Source organism: Aricia agestis, chromosome 7, assembly GCF_905147365.1.
Source record: "Aricia agestis chromosome 7, ilAriAges1.1, whole genome shotgun sequence".
Classification (NCBI taxonomy): Eukaryota; Metazoa; Arthropoda; class Insecta; order Lepidoptera; family Lycaenidae; genus Aricia; species Aricia agestis.
The window spans coordinates 3,848,827-3,868,326 of NC_056412.1; the positions used below are offsets into that span (position 1 = coordinate 3,848,827).

The following is a 19,500-nucleotide window of genomic DNA, read 5'->3' on the forward strand; positions in this document are numbered from 1 at the left end:
ATTGATACGCATCCCTTTTCCATTTATCACGCCGCCCTTAAACCCTCTCACAGGTTTTAGTTTTGATCATATTAAACAACTTCCACGCGGTCGCGACTTGAAAGAAAAAAAAATCGGTGAAGTATGTACGGTTTTTGCGCGAATAAAACTGCCATCCAGTTCGGTTGCAATACGCAATGTGATTCTCACTTCTAAATAACGTTGCAATGTGGCCTGGCCTTTTGTGTAGATAATAAATAAATTATTCTACAACTTTTTATTGTAGATAATTATTATACATCTGCCAATATAATATTATTTATTATTTAGGATTAGCCGCTCGACACAATATTATGATAATTATACAATAATGATATTGTCCAGAGCTGAAGATCTGTCAAATATTAGATTTGGTGCTCAATGCTGTGTAGATTGTAGGTGTAGGTGATTTAGGTCTATTAAATGTTTTGAATTTCAATTAAAACTCAGTACAGTAGGGCCTCGATAGTCCGAAACCCCGCTTATCCGAATACTTCTATAATCCGATCGGCCTCCGTTTCCCCGCACAAATCACTCCCGCAGCGACGCCGCCGCATTCTAGTACCGAGTTAGACCGTAGACGTCTACGTACTACACCGTACACATCTACACGTATTGTTTATGACCCTGCCCGCGCGCTATTTCGCCATTTTGTTATAGGTACATAATATTATCTATGTACTGTTGACCCATTATAAAACACAGTAAGCGTTTTATAACTGGTCACATCCAGAAAATGCCTTTAAAAACGTCTACATTCTATAATCCGAACGCTGCGTGCATCCGAACAGGGTCCATATTTTGGGTGTTCGGACTTCGGACTATCGAGGCCCTACTAAAGTGTCTATTTTATATACATTCCAATCTAATTCCAATATTTAATCCTAATCAATTTTATAAAATTGTAATAAATAATTTAGTATACGAAATTAATAATTAAACAACGCAAATACACATTAATTCTGACCTCATCTAGTAACAAAGCGACGAGTCACGACTCACGTTTGTAAAATTATAATTTCGTTCTAAAACTAGAAGTTAATAATATTATGTTCGCATCAGAAAATAAACTGTTGAGGTCAACGCCCTCAGTTCCGCCGCATCACCGCTAGATGGCGTCAGTCGCATGCGCCGGCGCAGCGTGTCCAATCGCTCCCATTCACTCCGGCTCGCATCGTTTACAATCCCCTACGATCGATTTACTTTTTCACGACCGAACATAATCGTCTTATTGCCTCCAAATGTTTTGTGACTTCGATAAGTTGATTAACATATTTTCGATCATAGCTTTCAATAATAATGATGATTTTTATTAGAGGTACTATCGGGTACTAAAAAGATTAATTTCAACGCATAATTACAAACACATTATTGCCCATAAATGCTCTTGTAATACAGGTACTTATCTAAATAAAGAAAGAAGAAAGTGATGCTACACTTTGTGTCGCATGAGATAGACGCTACGACATGTAACAAATTCGCAAAAAACAGGAACAAACTGCGGACGGAAAATAATAAATATTACATTCGTAACATACGGTAAACACGCTAATACCGTAGTCGCAATATGCATCGAATTCATGAATGCCATATGAGGTGTCGGCACTATTTTTCAATTTTCCAGAACAATAGGCCCGGGATGGATAACACTCATTATCATACATTGGGGGATATTGATTGATGACTACGTTTAGGAGGGATTTACATTGTTAACATTGTTGGAAGAAGTTTAATTAAACATTACTGAGCGTAAAAAGATTCGGAATCAAACGCCTACTCGACTGAGTAAAGGTATTTTAGTCGATGAGTAACTTTTTGAATCTAGCTAAAATCTGATTAATAGAGAATTCAGTAACATTTCTAATTGAGCAGTCATGTAAAAGGCGATAGCTGCTAAAAAATTAAAAAACAATTAAGAATTAAAATATGTCAACGTTACGTGTTGACCAACAATAGGCTACTTGACCAATTTTTTTCTTCATGCTAATCGCTTCTTAATCATCCATTTTCAATAAAAAAAACTAATATTTTAATATTTTAAACAGTAGACTTTTGAAGAAAAGTTTGGCCATTTCATTTCCCGTCTACAATAAATGGAGATAATATATAAAACTGATGTTTTATTTGAATTATTCAACAAAATAAATTTTACAAATCTTTCTAGGCTTATTCTATTATTCTACGAGCGCGATAAACAAAAGATATTAAATTACGAGTCTGATGACGTCACATCCAAATCGGAAGTACCGCAAAAGCGTTTTCAATTTCATCAGTACAAATCATATTTTCATAAAATCAAATTTTCAAATCGACTTTATTTATCAATCATAAGCTTTTATTTGATGATAAGGGTGAAATACGGTTTCCTAATACAAGTTCTACTAGAAATATGCATTTGTTCAATGAAATTGAATATATGTAGGTCAAGTAGCCTATTAGGACATTTTTTATTTTGTTTAGATTTTTTGGTAACTATCTTGCGAAAACTAGTTATGACAATATAGCTTTGCAAATCATAATTTAACGATTAAATTAAATATATGTATTTCTTAATTATATTATACTTACATAATTAGTGACTCCTAGCTGTTAAATAAACAGTAACGTAAGGCGAAAGCAGTTTAGCAAACATCCAAAGTGGAACACAGAACAACCTAATTTGTAGATTTCATAATTTCTAAAATTACTTTACTACAATTTTTTTGTTTCAGACTTCACAAATATATATCTATTAAATTATGCACATATACATACTTGTCTTGCCATAAGTTTCTACGTTACAAAAGTTAATTTCAAATATGCGCATATTTTAATATTAATGATGCATTATTTATAAATTATAATTAATTTTGTACGTCCAAAATTCATAGTTGCGGTCTCCAAGAATTCCTTGCGTGTAATCTGACCCTGTCTATTTAACTTCACAATTGAGAAACAAATAATTTCGAATTGATGTTAATGCTATCATAAAATATATTATTATTAAATAAAAATTATACACCTATACTACTTTTCTGAAGTCGTCGGTTCAAAATAAATTGTCATCTTCATCGTAAGCGCTCTCCCACATAATAAATCGACATCATTAGCGGGATGATGGATGCTTAACCCAATTTCTGGTTACCAACAACTAGGACTATCAGCTATATAATTACCGGAATTTGCAGCACGTTGCGAACGCAAATTAACTGTTTTGTTCATCAACTCAATGCGATGCCTACGCCAGCGATTAGCTTAAATACAAATATAGCACCAGCGATTTGAGTGTGAAATGCCATTGCGAGAGATTTTCATTGAGATGTTATTGTGAGTAGGTATTGTAATTTAAATTATATACACTCGCATCGACTACATATTATTATAATATAAAATTATCTCTCTTTGTTTATCAACTACTTCTTCATAACACAATATAATTGTTTTTCTGAAAAGTTTGCTGAGAATTAAGACACAGACCATTAATTTTGTCCTTCATGAGAAGAATAAATTAACAGTTTTTGTTAATCAACCCAATGCCTTGCCTACATACGCTAACGATTGTCTCAATACAATTTCAACAGCGATTAGAGTATGTCAAGGCACTAGCCCATCATTCATGCACCACAACAGCTCCTGTGAACCAGGATCGACAGCGGTAACCGAATACGTTTTTAAACCGCCCTCCAAACATTCTCAGAAGTCAGAACGCTTTAGACCTATTACTATGACCTTAAACTGTTTTATGGAACAACATGACCGGATCAGAAGAAAAGTCGGAGTAGAAGAATAAAAAAAGCGTCTACAATATGTATAAGAACAACAGCAGTCTTACCCCCGAAACTGATTTATGAGTCTGATTAGTTCCAAATTGAGCCGCAGTATGATTTTGCGCTAGTAATCTAGTATAAAATATGTCGAAGTAGCAAAAGCTGTTAGATCGAGCTGAATCGAGCTGATTCGATTCTGATTCTGTCGGGAGTAAGGCAGCTGTCCGGTTTACATTTACACCATATCCAATTTTTTGCTGAACATGACCATTTTCCAGTATGCCCAAGCATGTAAGTCAACGTGATCGCAAATGGTAATAAAAAATTTGGCTAAGCGACAACAAGTCATTCAAATTATCATTTATTAAGCTATATTAGTCGCAGCACCTGTAATTGTACTGTGTACACGTTCATACGTCTATAGTCTATACTCTATAGGTCATCTGGTAGGTATTGATCAACTGTCAAGTTTAGTCCCTCGTGTTTGCGATTTACTACGACTTTCTGTTACTAGCTTGTCTCTCAAGCAATCGCCTGCTATCTAAAAGAAGTTGCCCTTTACAATTCGGTCTAGAAACCGGTAATGTCTCGCATAGACGCTGACCTGAATTAAAATCGGGCGTCTATTCGATTGGACAGCGATTTCTCAATCTATGCACTACGCCGTGAATTTCTGCATCACTTTGGATAACATGTTCTGATGTTTCTGCTCGAATAGTTGAAACTGATCTCATAACTAATTACATACAGGCATGGGCGGGTAAAGATAGTAAACGGTAGCATGTAACCGCGAGTGCGGTTTCTTGCGTATACACGCTTACTCTGGAAATACCTTTGAGGCGTAACATAAATTTAGCCATAATTCCGTAACGATCATTAGTGTCTGAGCCATTATGTACCTACATCTAAAATCAATGTTGTGTTAACATTCAAAAGGTTTACTCCGAAACGCTTATGACGTTAATTAGAATATTATTACAATTAGTAGACCGTACATGACCAATTATCAATTTTACTTCATTTTCGACCACGTACAATAACACGAGTTAAACATTTATAAAACAGCGCCGTTAATTAAATCGCACGCATGTGAATTTTCGTGGAAATTCATTTTATTAATGTCGTTGCGGTCATTTTCTTGGTGTTACAATATTTTGTGACGATCATGTGCAAATAGAAACTGAGACTGACCGCGTGTTAAGATTGTACCTTTTTTACCCGGATCAATTTTCTTCAAGCAATGTCAATGTTTACATGGACGATGCAGTCTCAATAGTGAATACAAATGTATGCAATTATAACACTCGGTCGCCCATTGTACCGGGACATGATGGTTCATAATTACAGGCCAAATCGTACGATTATGTTCGAGTCAATTTGGGATTGTTTCTGATGACAATTCTGGGAACTGTCTGACGTGGGAGTGCTACATATGGCCCTTGTAACCACAGAGGGGACAGAGAACAAACATGTTGACATTTGATACTTAACTGCATAATCGAAGGCGCCATGTTAAAATATCTATGATTTTATGGAATGCCTATACATAATATAGTCTGTCAAGAAAGTGAAGAAATTAAAAAGTGGAAACATCGTAGTGTCATCCCTTTCAAATCAATCTAAGAAAAAAGGGATGACACTACGATGTTGCCACTTTTTAATTTCTTCATTTTCATGACGGACTATATTATTATGTGCTATACCTAGTAGTAAGGAAGAACAAACTAGTAATAATGATGTACAATCTTAATATTTACAATAATTCTAAAAGACAGATTTAAGAAATATATTTTTTTATACAAACTATCAACTTTCTTTCTGTACATAATATTATGTTACATATACAATGAGGAGGCCTTTGCCCAGCAGTGGGACACTGTAGGCTGATAATAATAATAATAATAATAATATACAATGAAACTAAGTAAAAGGGTACTATTGGAATACGGGCTTGAAATAAAACAATGAGTAATAAGTAATAACTAATAAGACAAAACATGCCGCGAACCACCAACAAACAAAACGTTACCTAATAACCGGTGGCAGTGCGTGTGCTGGTGGCAGGCTCGCGATGTCATCGATATAGATGACTCTCGTAATAAATGCAAGACATGACATCTCCTTTCCGACTAGCCGTGCACGGAGTATTCATAATAATTTCTATCATCCAAAGAGTCAAGGAGTTTCACACATGGACACGACATCAGCTATATTAAAATATATCAGTCAAATTGATTCATAGGCAGATGACAGACCTAAGTAATATTTTGATTTGGTTAGTTCAAGCGTAACATTGATTTGGAAATGACACAAATGAATGAAATATGAATCAATTTCTCTGATGGTACCATCAAAGATTCATAGGTGGACTCACGACATATTCTGGTTGGGCTATGTCAAAGTGAGTCGTGAGCAGAACACTACAAGCCTCTGTAGTCTGTGTAACATGTGAAGCCCTTTATAGTTTGTAAAGTACTTGTGCGTTAAATGTCGTTCAATATTTTATCTCTTGTGCATCTGAAGCTCTCAACTTTTGATAGGTAACGTAAAAGCGTCATTTATTTTAAAATTTAATAATTAACAATCATTGTTTATTTGTTATTGTTAAAATTTTACTTAATTTGCATATGGCAGGATATTTAAATTAAAATTGGAATTAAAAAGTAAATTATTGCAGAAAATTTTATTTGCACGTGCCATTCAAGTTGAATTTTCAACAAGTTAAATGTTAATCATTCTGGACAATAAAACCTACAAACTGCTGCGACATCGTGACATTGCATTGTAGTAGTATCGGATAAGTTATTCAAAATGCATAAAAGTCGACCTCTTTGTGTGTTAAAAAACAACAACCCTCGAACCGAATGTCATAAGAATAGAAAATGTAAATTATGGGAGTGAATGGGAAGGGGCGGAACCGGCGAGATAGTCAACATAATACGTACGTGGTACGCGGCGCGCGGGTGGTCCCCGAATTGTAGAGATCCGTTCACCAATAACCGAAATTTCAATCAACTTAGGCACTTATGCATAAAGCTAGGTGTTCTTGAATAGTTAGAAGACAGTTTTAGCGTAAACGTGTCTTACTGAAAATAAAATGTTAAAGTCGCAAAAATATCGAGATTTGAGACTCATTTTTGGTATCAACCACATAGACATACCAAACTTCACCCAAATCCAAAGGTGAAGAGTTACAGTTACTTTCTCAAATATAACAAATAATATATTATATAATTATAGTATCGATTACTAAATATTTAAGAAATTTATCACATCATTTAATTGCGGTATTTTGTTGCTTTTATACGTTCGGTTCGGGAAGTGTTGCAGACATTTTCAGTTTTCCAGGAATTTGGGATATGCAGTTCGTTAAATGATCGTTCATTCATCGTTCACGCTGAACACATGATTATTCCTGTTAACATATTCATTCGTACCACTTAAAGTTTCATAGTTTGAATATTATCATGAAAATACGGAACCACATTTTTAAACGGCTATTTGTTTGCCCAATCTGTGTCGTGAGGTGTGACTCTTTGACTCTTTATTGGCTATCGAACTCAACAAAAACTTCAATAGACAGTCAGCCCGACCGGGGTGTATTTGTAAACCACTTAACAGTGTTTGGTCATACAAAACGATATCACAAATCAACATTTTCTTGAACCCTCGAATCAAAAGTGATAAGACACGTCGTTTGAATCCTAAGCAAAGTTCACAAATTACCATAACCTACCAAAGTTCCATGAAATAAAATTTGTCCTTGAGAATTATTATTTCTATTTTTCTAATTTCATTTTATTCCCGATTTAATACCTAACTGAAAAGTTTAAAATATGAAACTAAGACATATTTCAAAAGTCATAAGCAATGCCTTAGTATATAATTTAAAATTGCTTCTAAAACAGCAGGTAAATACGGAAATTATATTCCGATTATCCTAGATTCTATCTCATTGTTTACAATTTTTAATTTAAATTCGTAATACCTATTTAAAAGCTATTGTTACACTAAACAATTCATTAAAATTTATGAAGCACTTAATTGGTACTAATGGTAAAATAATTACTTAAATCTCTGGTCCCTCATTATATTATATTATATTATTTATTTATTTTACGGATGTGTTTACAATTCTCAAAATATCTGAAGTAAATAAATTTCTATTTAGTTTAAGTAGTTTTAAACATCGTGGTCAACATCGTTTGTCCAGAAATTCATCTGCGTCTTTAGTTAACTTTTTTTTCCATGAATCCATAATAAAATCATCTTCGTATGACCTTTCCCAGAACTCAAAGGTACCTCCTACATGGTACATACCAATTTTTGAATTGGTGAAGTGAAATTTACTTAACACTTCAATTTTTCACAAAGATTTAGCTTCAAAACTATCGAGGATCTTTTGATCACGTAAAGAATCTTATAAGAATATCATAGAATACAACTCTCGTGTGTTACAAGTTGTTCTGCAATTTCTGAGACGGTTCATTCATTGAATCGTAAACAATCTTGCGGAATTCACATGTTTCTGTCAGCTATCAAAACAAGTCTGTTGTAAGTCATTAGGCGTAACATCCTTATCTTAAAACAGAACAAATGTTTCCGTTCAGTCCCCGCTACTGAACACTGTTATGGTTGTATGTCTTGTATTATCCATTTTATCGCTTGTCATTTTTTACCTCGGACAAACTCACAATGGTCCTTTAGTTAAATTTCTAGTAACGATTATTTATTGGATTCTTATTTATTTTTGATTTAATAATAATCTTACAGTCGTTGTGTTAGCTTCGTGAATTCTCAGAGACTAGAATTGAAATTTACCTAATTAACGGAATTTATGACGACGCGCCAGTAGGAAAATATTACAATTTACCAAACAGTGAAATAATTCGTTTGAATTTTTAAATCGAGTTTATTTAATAGTTTATGTTGGTGAAGTACGCTTTCAAAATAAACATAAAAATAACGCTAACAACACATTAACGACACCAGCCGTTTTCCCGTACGTAATAATTTTATCACAGGGAAAATGTTATTCAATATTTACGGACGCCTACTTACATTAAACAATTTTACCACAAGTGTAAAGGTAAAGTGGAATAATGTCGGCGAGATGCATTAAAACTGCATAGTGCATACTGCATCTGCATTCTGCAGTTGCGCCAAAATACGATCGTAACGCTAGTAATTGTTGTGTGCCAGTAAAAAATTAAATTCCAATCAAACTTGAAATTGGATACGTAGATGACGACTTCCAAAATACACTGTAGTTCAGTGATCTAAACTCTGGCAATTTGTACGAAATTCGGTATTCGCTGAAAGTGTAACACAAAATATAACCTCAACAGGAAATTGTTAGTGTTCGGGAGTCGCAACTTACGTTGATCGAAGAAGCAGCGATCCAGACCATTCATAACGTACGTAACCTCATAGTGCACACCACACACAATTTTTTATTCGTCACGTCACAATCACAGAGGGTCGTCGCACTGAAAACAAATCACTCCAATGTTCGAACTCGATCACTAGACAACGTCAGAGCGGTTGCAGATGCGCCGACGGGAGCATTCGGGACGTCCTACCGTGTCGGAGGTCGGCGCGCGACTGAATGCGCGCGGCGTTCAAATTCAAAATGGTAGGGGGGCGAGAAGGGATGCGTGCGTTCGGAATCCGCTTCCCACGTGCTCCGTTCCGTCCCTTTCTTGCGGGACGGGTTAGCTTTTTAAAAGCTCGTCGCATCGATACGCCTGGGGCGCTGTTTCTCGGTAACCTTGTTGTGCGTAGTGCAGCTAATATTAACACGCGAATAACACTCGCCGCGCGTTTGTTGTTGTTATGCTTTTTATTGCACTTCATTGCACGTATAGGTTTCTGCATGTTTCGCATGTATCCGGCGGAGGACGTGCGCTGGAATTCTACACGAAGATTAGTCATAAGGCGTCTTGAACTTTATAGCTTTTTTATCACTCCTATAATGCCGATTTATTTGCGGTTTATCATCCCAACTTGATTTTATTTCATTTATTTTATTTGAATTTTTAAAATAAAATAGGATGAGCAAATTAACTTTTAAGAACTATTTTTTTAAATATAAGTAATTAATATAAAGATAAAATTACCATTGACCTGATTATTTTGTACATTGATTCTAAGCATGTACTTTGACACAGAAACATGTAAATAAGCTATTAACCATGCACCCATGATCTAAAAAATGTTCACTTAGCGATAAGGGCCCCAGTCGGAATAGGTTCACATTAGGGAGTGATTAACTTTAGACTACACACGTAGGTCGGGCCAGGGCTGTCAGCAAAATCCTTTTATTTATAACCCTTTACCGTTTACGTACTATTTCACGAATGAATGGTTTTTCAATGAAAGTTTTATTGTTATAACGGTAATTTATTTGATATTTCCTTATGAATCATATTATGCCAATAAAATATGTTTTTTCACATTGTTTGTTCCGCTTTGAAATTTGTGACATTCAACAAAAATTTAAAGTGCTTTTTAATAACTTTGAAATTAAAATTTCTAACGGCGATATAGGTAAGTAGATAAAATTATTGTTTGCCTTAACAATGCCGGAGGGATAAGCCCTTCGGCATTGTTACGCAAGTCGTAACCCTAGAGAAAGCACGAGACCAAATACAGCGAGCGAGACAAAAAACTAATGCGTTTTCCGAAACATCTTATCTGTCTGTCAGTCACCGGATAGTTTTAGACTTTTACCGAATGCCAAACATAGAGTGACTCACTGATATGATTTACGAGGCGAAAACTGCTATCGACAGTAAGATTATCATCATCATTTTAAAGTCCTGACGCCTCGCGACGCGTGATAAACTTAAACTAGATCAAAAAGATTATGGTTAACACGATGTTTTTAAACGGGCGTTGGCCCACCACACATTCCCACCACTGTATCTCTTGTGCCGCCAGGATCGACAGCAGTGTCCCAGCGACACAAGTAGCGGAGTAAACACAAATAAACACAATTCTGAATATCCATTCTAGACTCGAACCGAAAAACCTTGTTTGAAACCTACTATTGGATATTAGAGATAGCTTTATAAGTAATATCAGTACTATTATATATTCTGTGGTAATATGCAATATGGCAACAAATTAAATACCACATGTCGCAACCAAAGGGCATTACGTTGTCAAAGTTAAATGAATCTCAATTTACAACTGACCCAGCAAATAAAACGGCAGGTCGTCTATTTATATAAAGCCTATATTTCATACACGACCCGGAGAAAATAGACGTCTATTAGTGGTAGGTTCTCGCTCACATTATATCAGTTACATTAAGTTAAAGCCTCGGAAGAATATTTATAAAGAGAAAAAGTGTAGCTTGCAACGAAAGGGCTCCGAAACTATTGAGCCAATCTTGATGAAGGGCACAGACAGAAAGGGCTCTGAAACTGGGCTGATTTTGATAATGTTAGCGGGATACTATTTTTACGCAGGCAGAGCCACACGCAACTTCTAGTAATATTACTAACCTAACCTAATTTCCATTTTCAATAATAGTTAGTGTAAAAATTGATGCACTCAATAATATATTTAGTGAAATAGGTTATTATAAAGTGTAGTTTTACTCGATAAATTATTATTATCCAAATGTAGCATGTTTTTTAAGCATAATAGGTACTACTAATATATATTCCGTGATAATAGTAAGGCAAGGACGGCGAGTTATCGGTTATCGGTTTTACGTTAGCGATGCGGCATCAATTTTAAGTAATTTTCCGATTTATTGTGCAGTGCAATGCAAACAAAACCCGTTAAAAATTGGTTTCATTTGCACATCTTTATTCTACGTCGCGTGCTATAGGGTTAATATAATCAGCGTTTAGCCGTGTTTCTATTAAACGGGTCTAACGTATTCCCTGTACCTATTAAAGGAGTCTAATGTATTGAAGCAGCCATTAGGCATTCCTCGCCGAGTGTTAAGAACATTACAAAGCAGTAATCTAATAAATAAACAGTAGGGACGTTCCCAGCGCTAAGGGGTTGAGTCTTATATAGTGGGTTTAATTTCGAGGCGAGTGCGTTTGGAGTGTACCTTCTGCATATTTAAGTCCAGCCTTAGTTTGTGCGAAACGCCATTACCGTTCAAGGCGAGAATTATTGAGCGCAATTTCCTTCTCACACTGCTATGCTGCAGTTTTCGTTACAACATCGCTAGATGTTTCCTTCGATTTAAAAATTCGTTCACCGCGATGGAAACCACATATTTAAAGCTAAACTATTGTTCTTCCTCGGGATTCAGCGTTTCTCCTTACCAAATTTCATCGAAATCTGTTCATCAGTTTTTCTTTAAAGAGGCAACAGACAATCAGCACCGTATTTTCCCATTTATATTATAAACTAGCTGTTGCCCGCGACTTCATCCGCGTGGACTTCAGCTTATGGCGGCTCTCGACATAGGCGAACGCGTTGGCCAACGCGTCTGCAGACGCGTTGGCCCAATGTGTAGAACGGGCGTTCGCGCGTTGGCCAACGTCTAAATACCTACGGCCAACGCGCGAACGCCCGTTCTACACATTGGGCCAACGCGTCTGCAGACGCGTTGGCCAACGCGTTCGCCTATGTCGAGAGCCGCCATTATAGCATCGGGAACGTTTGTTTCATCAATCACTATCGACAAGTTTTCTCAAGTTTGACATTCTTCTCGCATCTTTTGTTTGAACCTCCAGATGATAATCGGATGAATTTATGATGACTTATATAAGACACACAATTTTAACCGTACAATATACATTCTCTATTAATAAATGACAACAAAAATGAAAGGTTGTTTTTGGTTGCCATTTATTTACTTTTGATCATCTAGCACTATGAGTTATGACATTTGTTTTAAATCTTTACATGTTTTCAAGTTCATAAAAACTGTTCGTCTACTCGTGTTAGTTTGCAGATCTTATAGCAAATACAAAATTTGATGCATTGAAGAAGGCGTTTTATAATTTTACAGAGAGGAGCTTTCTAGAGCATCTGACTAGACTCTAGTCTAGTCCATATACCTGATTAGTAGAAATTTGGATAAAGATCTTAAAAATTCATGCAAACAACAAATAGATATAAAGTTGTAGAAAACTCTAGCAGTGGCGTAATAATAGGACTGGCAAAATACCACAGTCCCCGACCCAAGAGGGCCCCGACATAAGAGGCCGCAAGCTCAGAGATATATATTCTTATATTGTTCCTGTTTTATTTTTTACAATGAAGATTTTTACTGCTAAAGCCCCATCAAGAGAATTCGCCGCTATAGTTACGCCACTGAACCGCAGCCACTGATAAATACGTAATATCTTTGTAACAGAAGATTCTCGTTAAATGTCTCTATAAATCAGTCGAGGTAACGTAATTCGTAGATATCAGAGATCTAAAGTTACACGGAAAGTCGAGCTTCTAGCGATGTCTAGATAATTGATAGCAGCCAATCCTGTATCTGAGTGACTGAGTGATAGCTTGAGCCTTGACAGTACCAAGAATTACATCTTCCCAGAATACACTGACCGCAGGTAAGTATGTATAATGTAATATCTATCTCTGTAAATTCGTATTGTCTACGATCTACGTATTTAGGGTTAATTTGTACTAGTGCAGAGGCGAAGCGCATCGAAGCGAATTATTAAAACTTAACATTACAAATTCAACCTTAACTCAAAAGCGTTAATGCACTTTATTACTTCTGAGAATTGAAAAAGGCGCGCGCATCTGTGCGGATTCGCGTGAATGCGCCCGACCAACGCTGATTGGCCTCGCAGAAGTAATGTACGCAGTACGAGTTATGCTCTCGTGTTAAGGTTGAATTTTCTGTGTTCGGTTTTAGGGAATTCGCTTCGCTTCGCTTCGACTCTGCGCAAGTATAAGTTGACCCTTATTCATGATTTTCCGAATGTGTACTGAAATATCTAATGTATAAAATTCTCGTGTCTCAGACTACAGTGTTTGTGCGCGAACTTCTCCAAAACGGTTCAACCGACTTTAATGAAATTTTGTATGTACATTCGTTAGGAATAGGTTTTTACCTACTTCTTATATTGATATTTACTAAAATAATTTATATGTCAAAACAACGTTTCGGGTCAGCTAGTATTACTATATAATTACTAATATACTTGTAGCTCATCCTATTACCAACTTATTTTAATGAGCATAAAAGTAGCTCATAGATTGAAATTATGAGGAATCAATAAGGGCCTGTTTCACCTTTTTTGACACACAACTTTTTGATTCACAACTTTTTTTACAGATTCTCCATACTTGATTTGTCAAATTAATTGATACTAGCTATTTCACCGAGCAAAGCTCGGTATAAATTGATAAAACACGAATAAAATGACATTTTCCAAAAATAGCTAGCTAGATCGATTTGTCGCCCCCGAATTTACTAAATTTCATGAAAATCGTTGGAGCCGATTCCAAGATTCCAATTATAAATATATATACAAGAATTGCTCGTTTAAAGATATAAGATAAGATATAGCCTATTCGTCAGTTACCAGGACGTAGTGAAATAGGCCCTTACGGTCTTACCACAAAAGATTAAACATCTGTTGAACAGTTGTTTTGCGATCATTTTGTTCTGATTTTTTTCTCTAATCAACTGTTTAACGGATGTTTAAATCTTTTGCAATAAGACCGTTAGTTTTTGACTTACGACTATGGAATTACTGTAATAATAATATATTGATAGAATAGACATACGTCGAGATGCTATCACAATTTGTAAGGTAATCTACCGGAACCACCAGTACAATGGTTGGGGAATAAAAACTGACGACCTTAGACCTCTGCTTACAAAACGGCTACATTGGTTTGATTGTCAATTTACACTTTGAGTCGTACTTGGAGATTTTATGGGGGTCAACATCAAAGAAATTGATTCACAGGCAGATGATAGACCCACGTAATTTGGTCGAGTTATGAAATGTCAATATTTTTAACAAATATCGTACGGTCTACGCCAGCCTCAAAATTTGTTATTCGAGGCTGGCGTAATCGAAATAAAAAGTCGAAATTTATTAGTTGCCACTTGCCAAATCATATTAGTTAAATGACATTGACAGGAACAGACGTCTCTAAAATTATCATTTTACAATATGGCGGCGTCAGTCCAAAATCCTGGTAGACCTACATGGCTATGTAGGTCTACCAGGTCTACCAGGATTTGATGGCAAATTTTGACAGCAGATTTTCAAAAAATATCCTTAATCATTGAATAAATTTATATATTTGCATGTTTCACACACAGAATCAGCCGCTATAGGAAAAAAAAGGATCAAACTGTTTTATTCCAATTACCCCGGTATTGCTAGAGTCAATTTACTTTCGCACTTGTTGCCATCAGATTCTGGTAGACCTATATAATTCCGGTCACACGAGCACAACCCTGCGCATCGGTACTAACTTGACTATAACTTAATTCGGAGCTCGCTCCGGTGGATTCCCCTGCGAGTGTGACGCGTCACAGTGACGGCTCCAGTTTAATCGTATTAGAAGAATACAGCTTTAGGTCATAGAAGCACGGTATAAATAGTAGACAGTAAATTTCGAACTACAATAAATTCGAGTGTGGCAAACGTTAAAGTGATTTTCGCTAGCTTTTGAGATAAGGGAGGACGCGATTAGGTTCCGTTCTGTTATAGGCTGATCATGATGAAAATACGTATAGAATTGAGTGATCAGCCCATCAGGCAGATTGTCATAAAACAGCAAACTCCGATATTTTCGATACCCTTTACAATAAAATAAAAACATGTCATTCTGGCACTAAGCTAAATTCTAACCTATGTAAGCTACCCGCAGGCCTAAAAATAAAAAAAGATATTTAATACGCTTAGCGGATACGCTCAGGGCGGTATAGAATTTTATAACGTGCAATACAATCAGAGTTGTGTCAAGCTCACGTCGAAAATATAATAAAATCCGGCCGGAAATAAAATTTAGCGCTGCTCCTTATTTTTCGAGCAGATTTTGCATGTGACATCCACGCGCGCGAATGACGCAAATAGAAATTTTGTATTTGTAAAACTTAACTATTTCAAAACCTTTTAATATTTAAAAAACAAAACAGTTTTACTTTTTAATTTTTATGCGTCCGCCCGATCGCGCAGTCTAGCGATTGTACACTGCAAGAATACAGGCAAATGTATGTAACGATTTATATTTGAAACAGCGGCGCTATCACGCTGTTATTTATTATACAATTGCTTGTGATTTCGAGGTTTAGAAATCTGTGGAATAAATAGATAGATAACTCTTTATTGCTCACAAATTGGTACTATAACTAGTTCGATGTTTACAGTTAACACATTTTGCCCACAGGCAAGGCCGGGTAATACAAATGTCGACAAACAGTAAAAACAGTTGCTAGATGCTAGAGTAAAACTTAATAAATAATCTTATATCTTTAAACGAGCTTTGATTTGAAAATAGCTAGTGAACTTGACTCTCGAATGTCACATGTTATAATATTATTAATAATTATGTTTAACTAGCTGTCCCGGTGAACTTTGTGTCACTTTAAAACCTTCCCCTGGATTTCTACATTGGACTTCTACTGGATTTTAAGACTAAAATTAGCCCAATCCGTTCAGCCGTTTTCGAGTTTTAGCGTTACTAACACAATTGAAAATCCATTTTTATAATATATATAGATAGGCTGCTTTCAAGTTTTTTTTTTTGCTAAGTACACAAACTACATATTCTAAGTTTACGTGACTTCTCGTGAGCAGCTCGTGTTATATATAATATACTGTTACATATTTCATTGGAACATAAGGTCAAAATGGGTCAACCTTGGCACATTAATAACAATTTGACTGACACAATGACAGCTCCTCTATGATTCAGCACTGGTTCTTAAATATTATTATTTGTTACTCACTATGTTGCTAACAGTTCAATGGGTTATAAAATAATTATTGTCATAACTCATAACTCATCAGCATCTCCTTATAGCATTATCTGCTTTTCTAAATATTTTTTAATTTGTGTAAGTATATCAAAATAAATTATTTTGTAAAAATATTTTGAAAAGTATAATTACTATACTCTACAGTCTATTTTCAAAAAATAGGAAAGGTTTCTTTGTTCATTTGTTTGTTACTTTGTAGTCACCAAAACTGCAGGTTCGTGATTGACCACATTACGCAAAAATGTGTTGATTACTGGGAGAATTATAGTCTGCTTGTACAACTATATTATCGTCTATGATAATGTACTTAATGTGACTTGACTTGACTTGACTTGACTTTATAACGAGACTTGATAACGCCGTTGCGCCAAAATTCGTTTTTTCTTTGAACCGTACTTTTTTTCGGGATAAAAAGTATCATAGTATGTCCTTTCCCGGATTCATAGCATCTCATAACCAGCAAAATCGGTTCAGCAGTTTGGGCGTGAAGAGGCAACAGACAGACAGACACACTTTCGCATTTATAATAATATTATTATGGATGTATGGATAGAGCTCGGAGTAATACATTATACAGCGATTTAATGTAAGGTTCGGCAAACGAATTTTCCGCGAACAAACGCCTAAGAACAATAGTTGTTATGTTTTATCATTTATGTGAAGAAAAAGAACCGCCTTCGTAACAAGTAGTGTCGTTAACTGACGGCCAGCAGCGTCATCTATCAAAGCTAACTCCATCGCTTATTTCTATTACATTAGTTAATACGCAACTATTTTTCTAGAAATTCTTTAGGAAGATCGCAGACGACAGACTTTTTGTGCGATAGAGTCTGTCGTCTGCGATCTCCCTTAATATTACGGAAAAATCAGTAGTGGCCAGTGGCATACTTATTATTTACCTACATTATCGCCTTCGTGGTCCAGTGGTTAAGAGCGTGGCTCTTGACTCGGAGGTCGTGGGTTCGATTCCCGTGTTCCAAGTTTGGTTAGGACAATGCAGGCTGATCACCTGATTGTATGACAAGTAAGATGATCCATGCGTGGGATGGGCATGTAAAAAGTCGGTCCTGCGCCTGATCTCTCGCTTATATTTCTCGCTTATAGTATACTTATGAGAGTAAAGGAATAGAGAGTGCTCTTGTGTACTGCGCACACACTTGGGCACTATAAAAAATTACTCCTGCGTACCTGGCCTGGTTTCAATGAAACTGGCCACCGTCAGCGAAACCGGTGTGAGGGTATTATAATTTACCTACAGGATATTATTTTTGTAGAGTACGGACCGGAAATAATTGATTAAAACAGTGAATAGCAAAAAAAAAAGCTTAAAAAAACCCAGCGAAAGAGATCATGCGTTTGTAAATTGGAATTTGTGTTGTAACCATAAAGTTAATATACCTAGCGGAATAGAGAAACAAAGGCCTGAGCAAGCGAGATGTCACTATCAGTAACACTGCGTGGTAAAAATAGACGTGTGATACATTGCAGCAGAACTCTTTTTTTGACGTCCAGTCGGCACTTATCGGCACGTCGACAATTTAATCTCATAGAATTCATGTTCAATCATGCTTGTGTAAGTGTATTACACATATTTTTACGAAACCGAAATTGGTTTACATCTGTGTAGATAAAAGTAAACCAATTTCGGTTTCGTTTGACAGCTCGAGATTGTTGCTCTAGTATAATAACTTTATGGTTGTAACGCAGAACAGTCATCACTCAATTATCTGTGACATTCCACTTAAACTTTTCGGTTCATTCATCTTTTCTCTAATCAGTAATAATTTAAAAAGCAGTGCGTTCATCTATTTGTAAGAAAATCTAAAAGTATTGTGATTCTAAATTAAAAAGGCACCTACCTGGTTCAAGCGGCTACAGAAAATATTTTCGCAGGAAACAGAAGCGATGCTATAATTTTACCTGAAAACAAATAAAATAACTTTTCAATTAAAGTAGGCAAGCAAAATTAAGTACTTAGTTGAATCTTCGTTAGGCGCGACACTTATCTGATGTCGACGATAGGAATGAAAAAGATGAATTTTATTCTCAACAATGGAAACGGTAAACTTTTTTGAATAAGTAGTTAATTATTTTCACCAATCGTCAAAATTAATGAACGGGTGTAACTTTGATGAATATCCGATAACGATATTTACAAATGACAAAAAATAAATGCCAACTTACACCAATCTGGGTTAAAATTATCTCCTACGCATCATTTCATTTCCTTCTTTTTTCTTGTAAACGAAAGAGATGGCGTGATATTTTGACCAGCGATTACTAACAATGCAAGTGGTCCTGTTCTAGGACTTGGGAGGCGTCGGTTAATCTGTGAGATCTGGGGGATCCGGTAAACATGGTCGCATCGCTCGTGATGGATGGCGGCCGTCGCGTTTCCGTCCCCAAAGTGTGTCACTGTTCCGACGATCTATTTCGAATGCGGTATATTTAGTGGCATCTAGTGTAATTTGATGATTTATGTCAACTCTAACTGTTGCCCGCGTCTTCGCTCGCGACTTTGATGCCTTATTAATAATAATACTTCTTGTATTATTATTTATTATAGTATTAGTTATCAAAGTCTCAGCCCGATTGGTTTAAAATTGACAAAAGTATCATACAAACTTTCATCCCGTATTTTATCTTTTCTTAGCGGATGCCTACGTCATAACATCTACCTGCATGCCAAATTTCAGTCCGAACCGTCCAGTGGTTTGGGCTGTGCGTTGATAGATCACTATGACAGTCAGTCAGCCAGTCACCTTTGAGTTATATATATTTAGATCTCTTGGTACAAAA

General features: G+C 35.9%; 1 protein-coding gene across 6 annotated transcripts in view; it reads right to left on the reverse strand.

Moving 5' to 3' along the window:
• The window catches only part of LOC121728944 (teneurin-m), a 447,859-nt gene that overhangs the window by 241,537 nt on the left and 186,822 nt on the right, over window positions 1–19,500 (reverse strand). For 5 of the 6 annotated variants that reach the window (XM_042117291.1, XM_042117290.1, XM_042117289.1 and 2 more), the window contains exon 1: window positions 9,145–9,355. The exons of the other annotated variant lie outside the window; for it this stretch is intronic. In XM_042117291.1, the coding sequence (XP_041973225.1) occupies window positions 9,145–9,178 (34 nt within the window). In that variant the 5' untranslated portion in view covers window positions 9,179–9,355. Of the gene's footprint in view, window positions 1–9,144; window positions 9,356–19,500 lie in introns of those variants that run through there. 6 annotated transcript variants of the gene reach the window in all.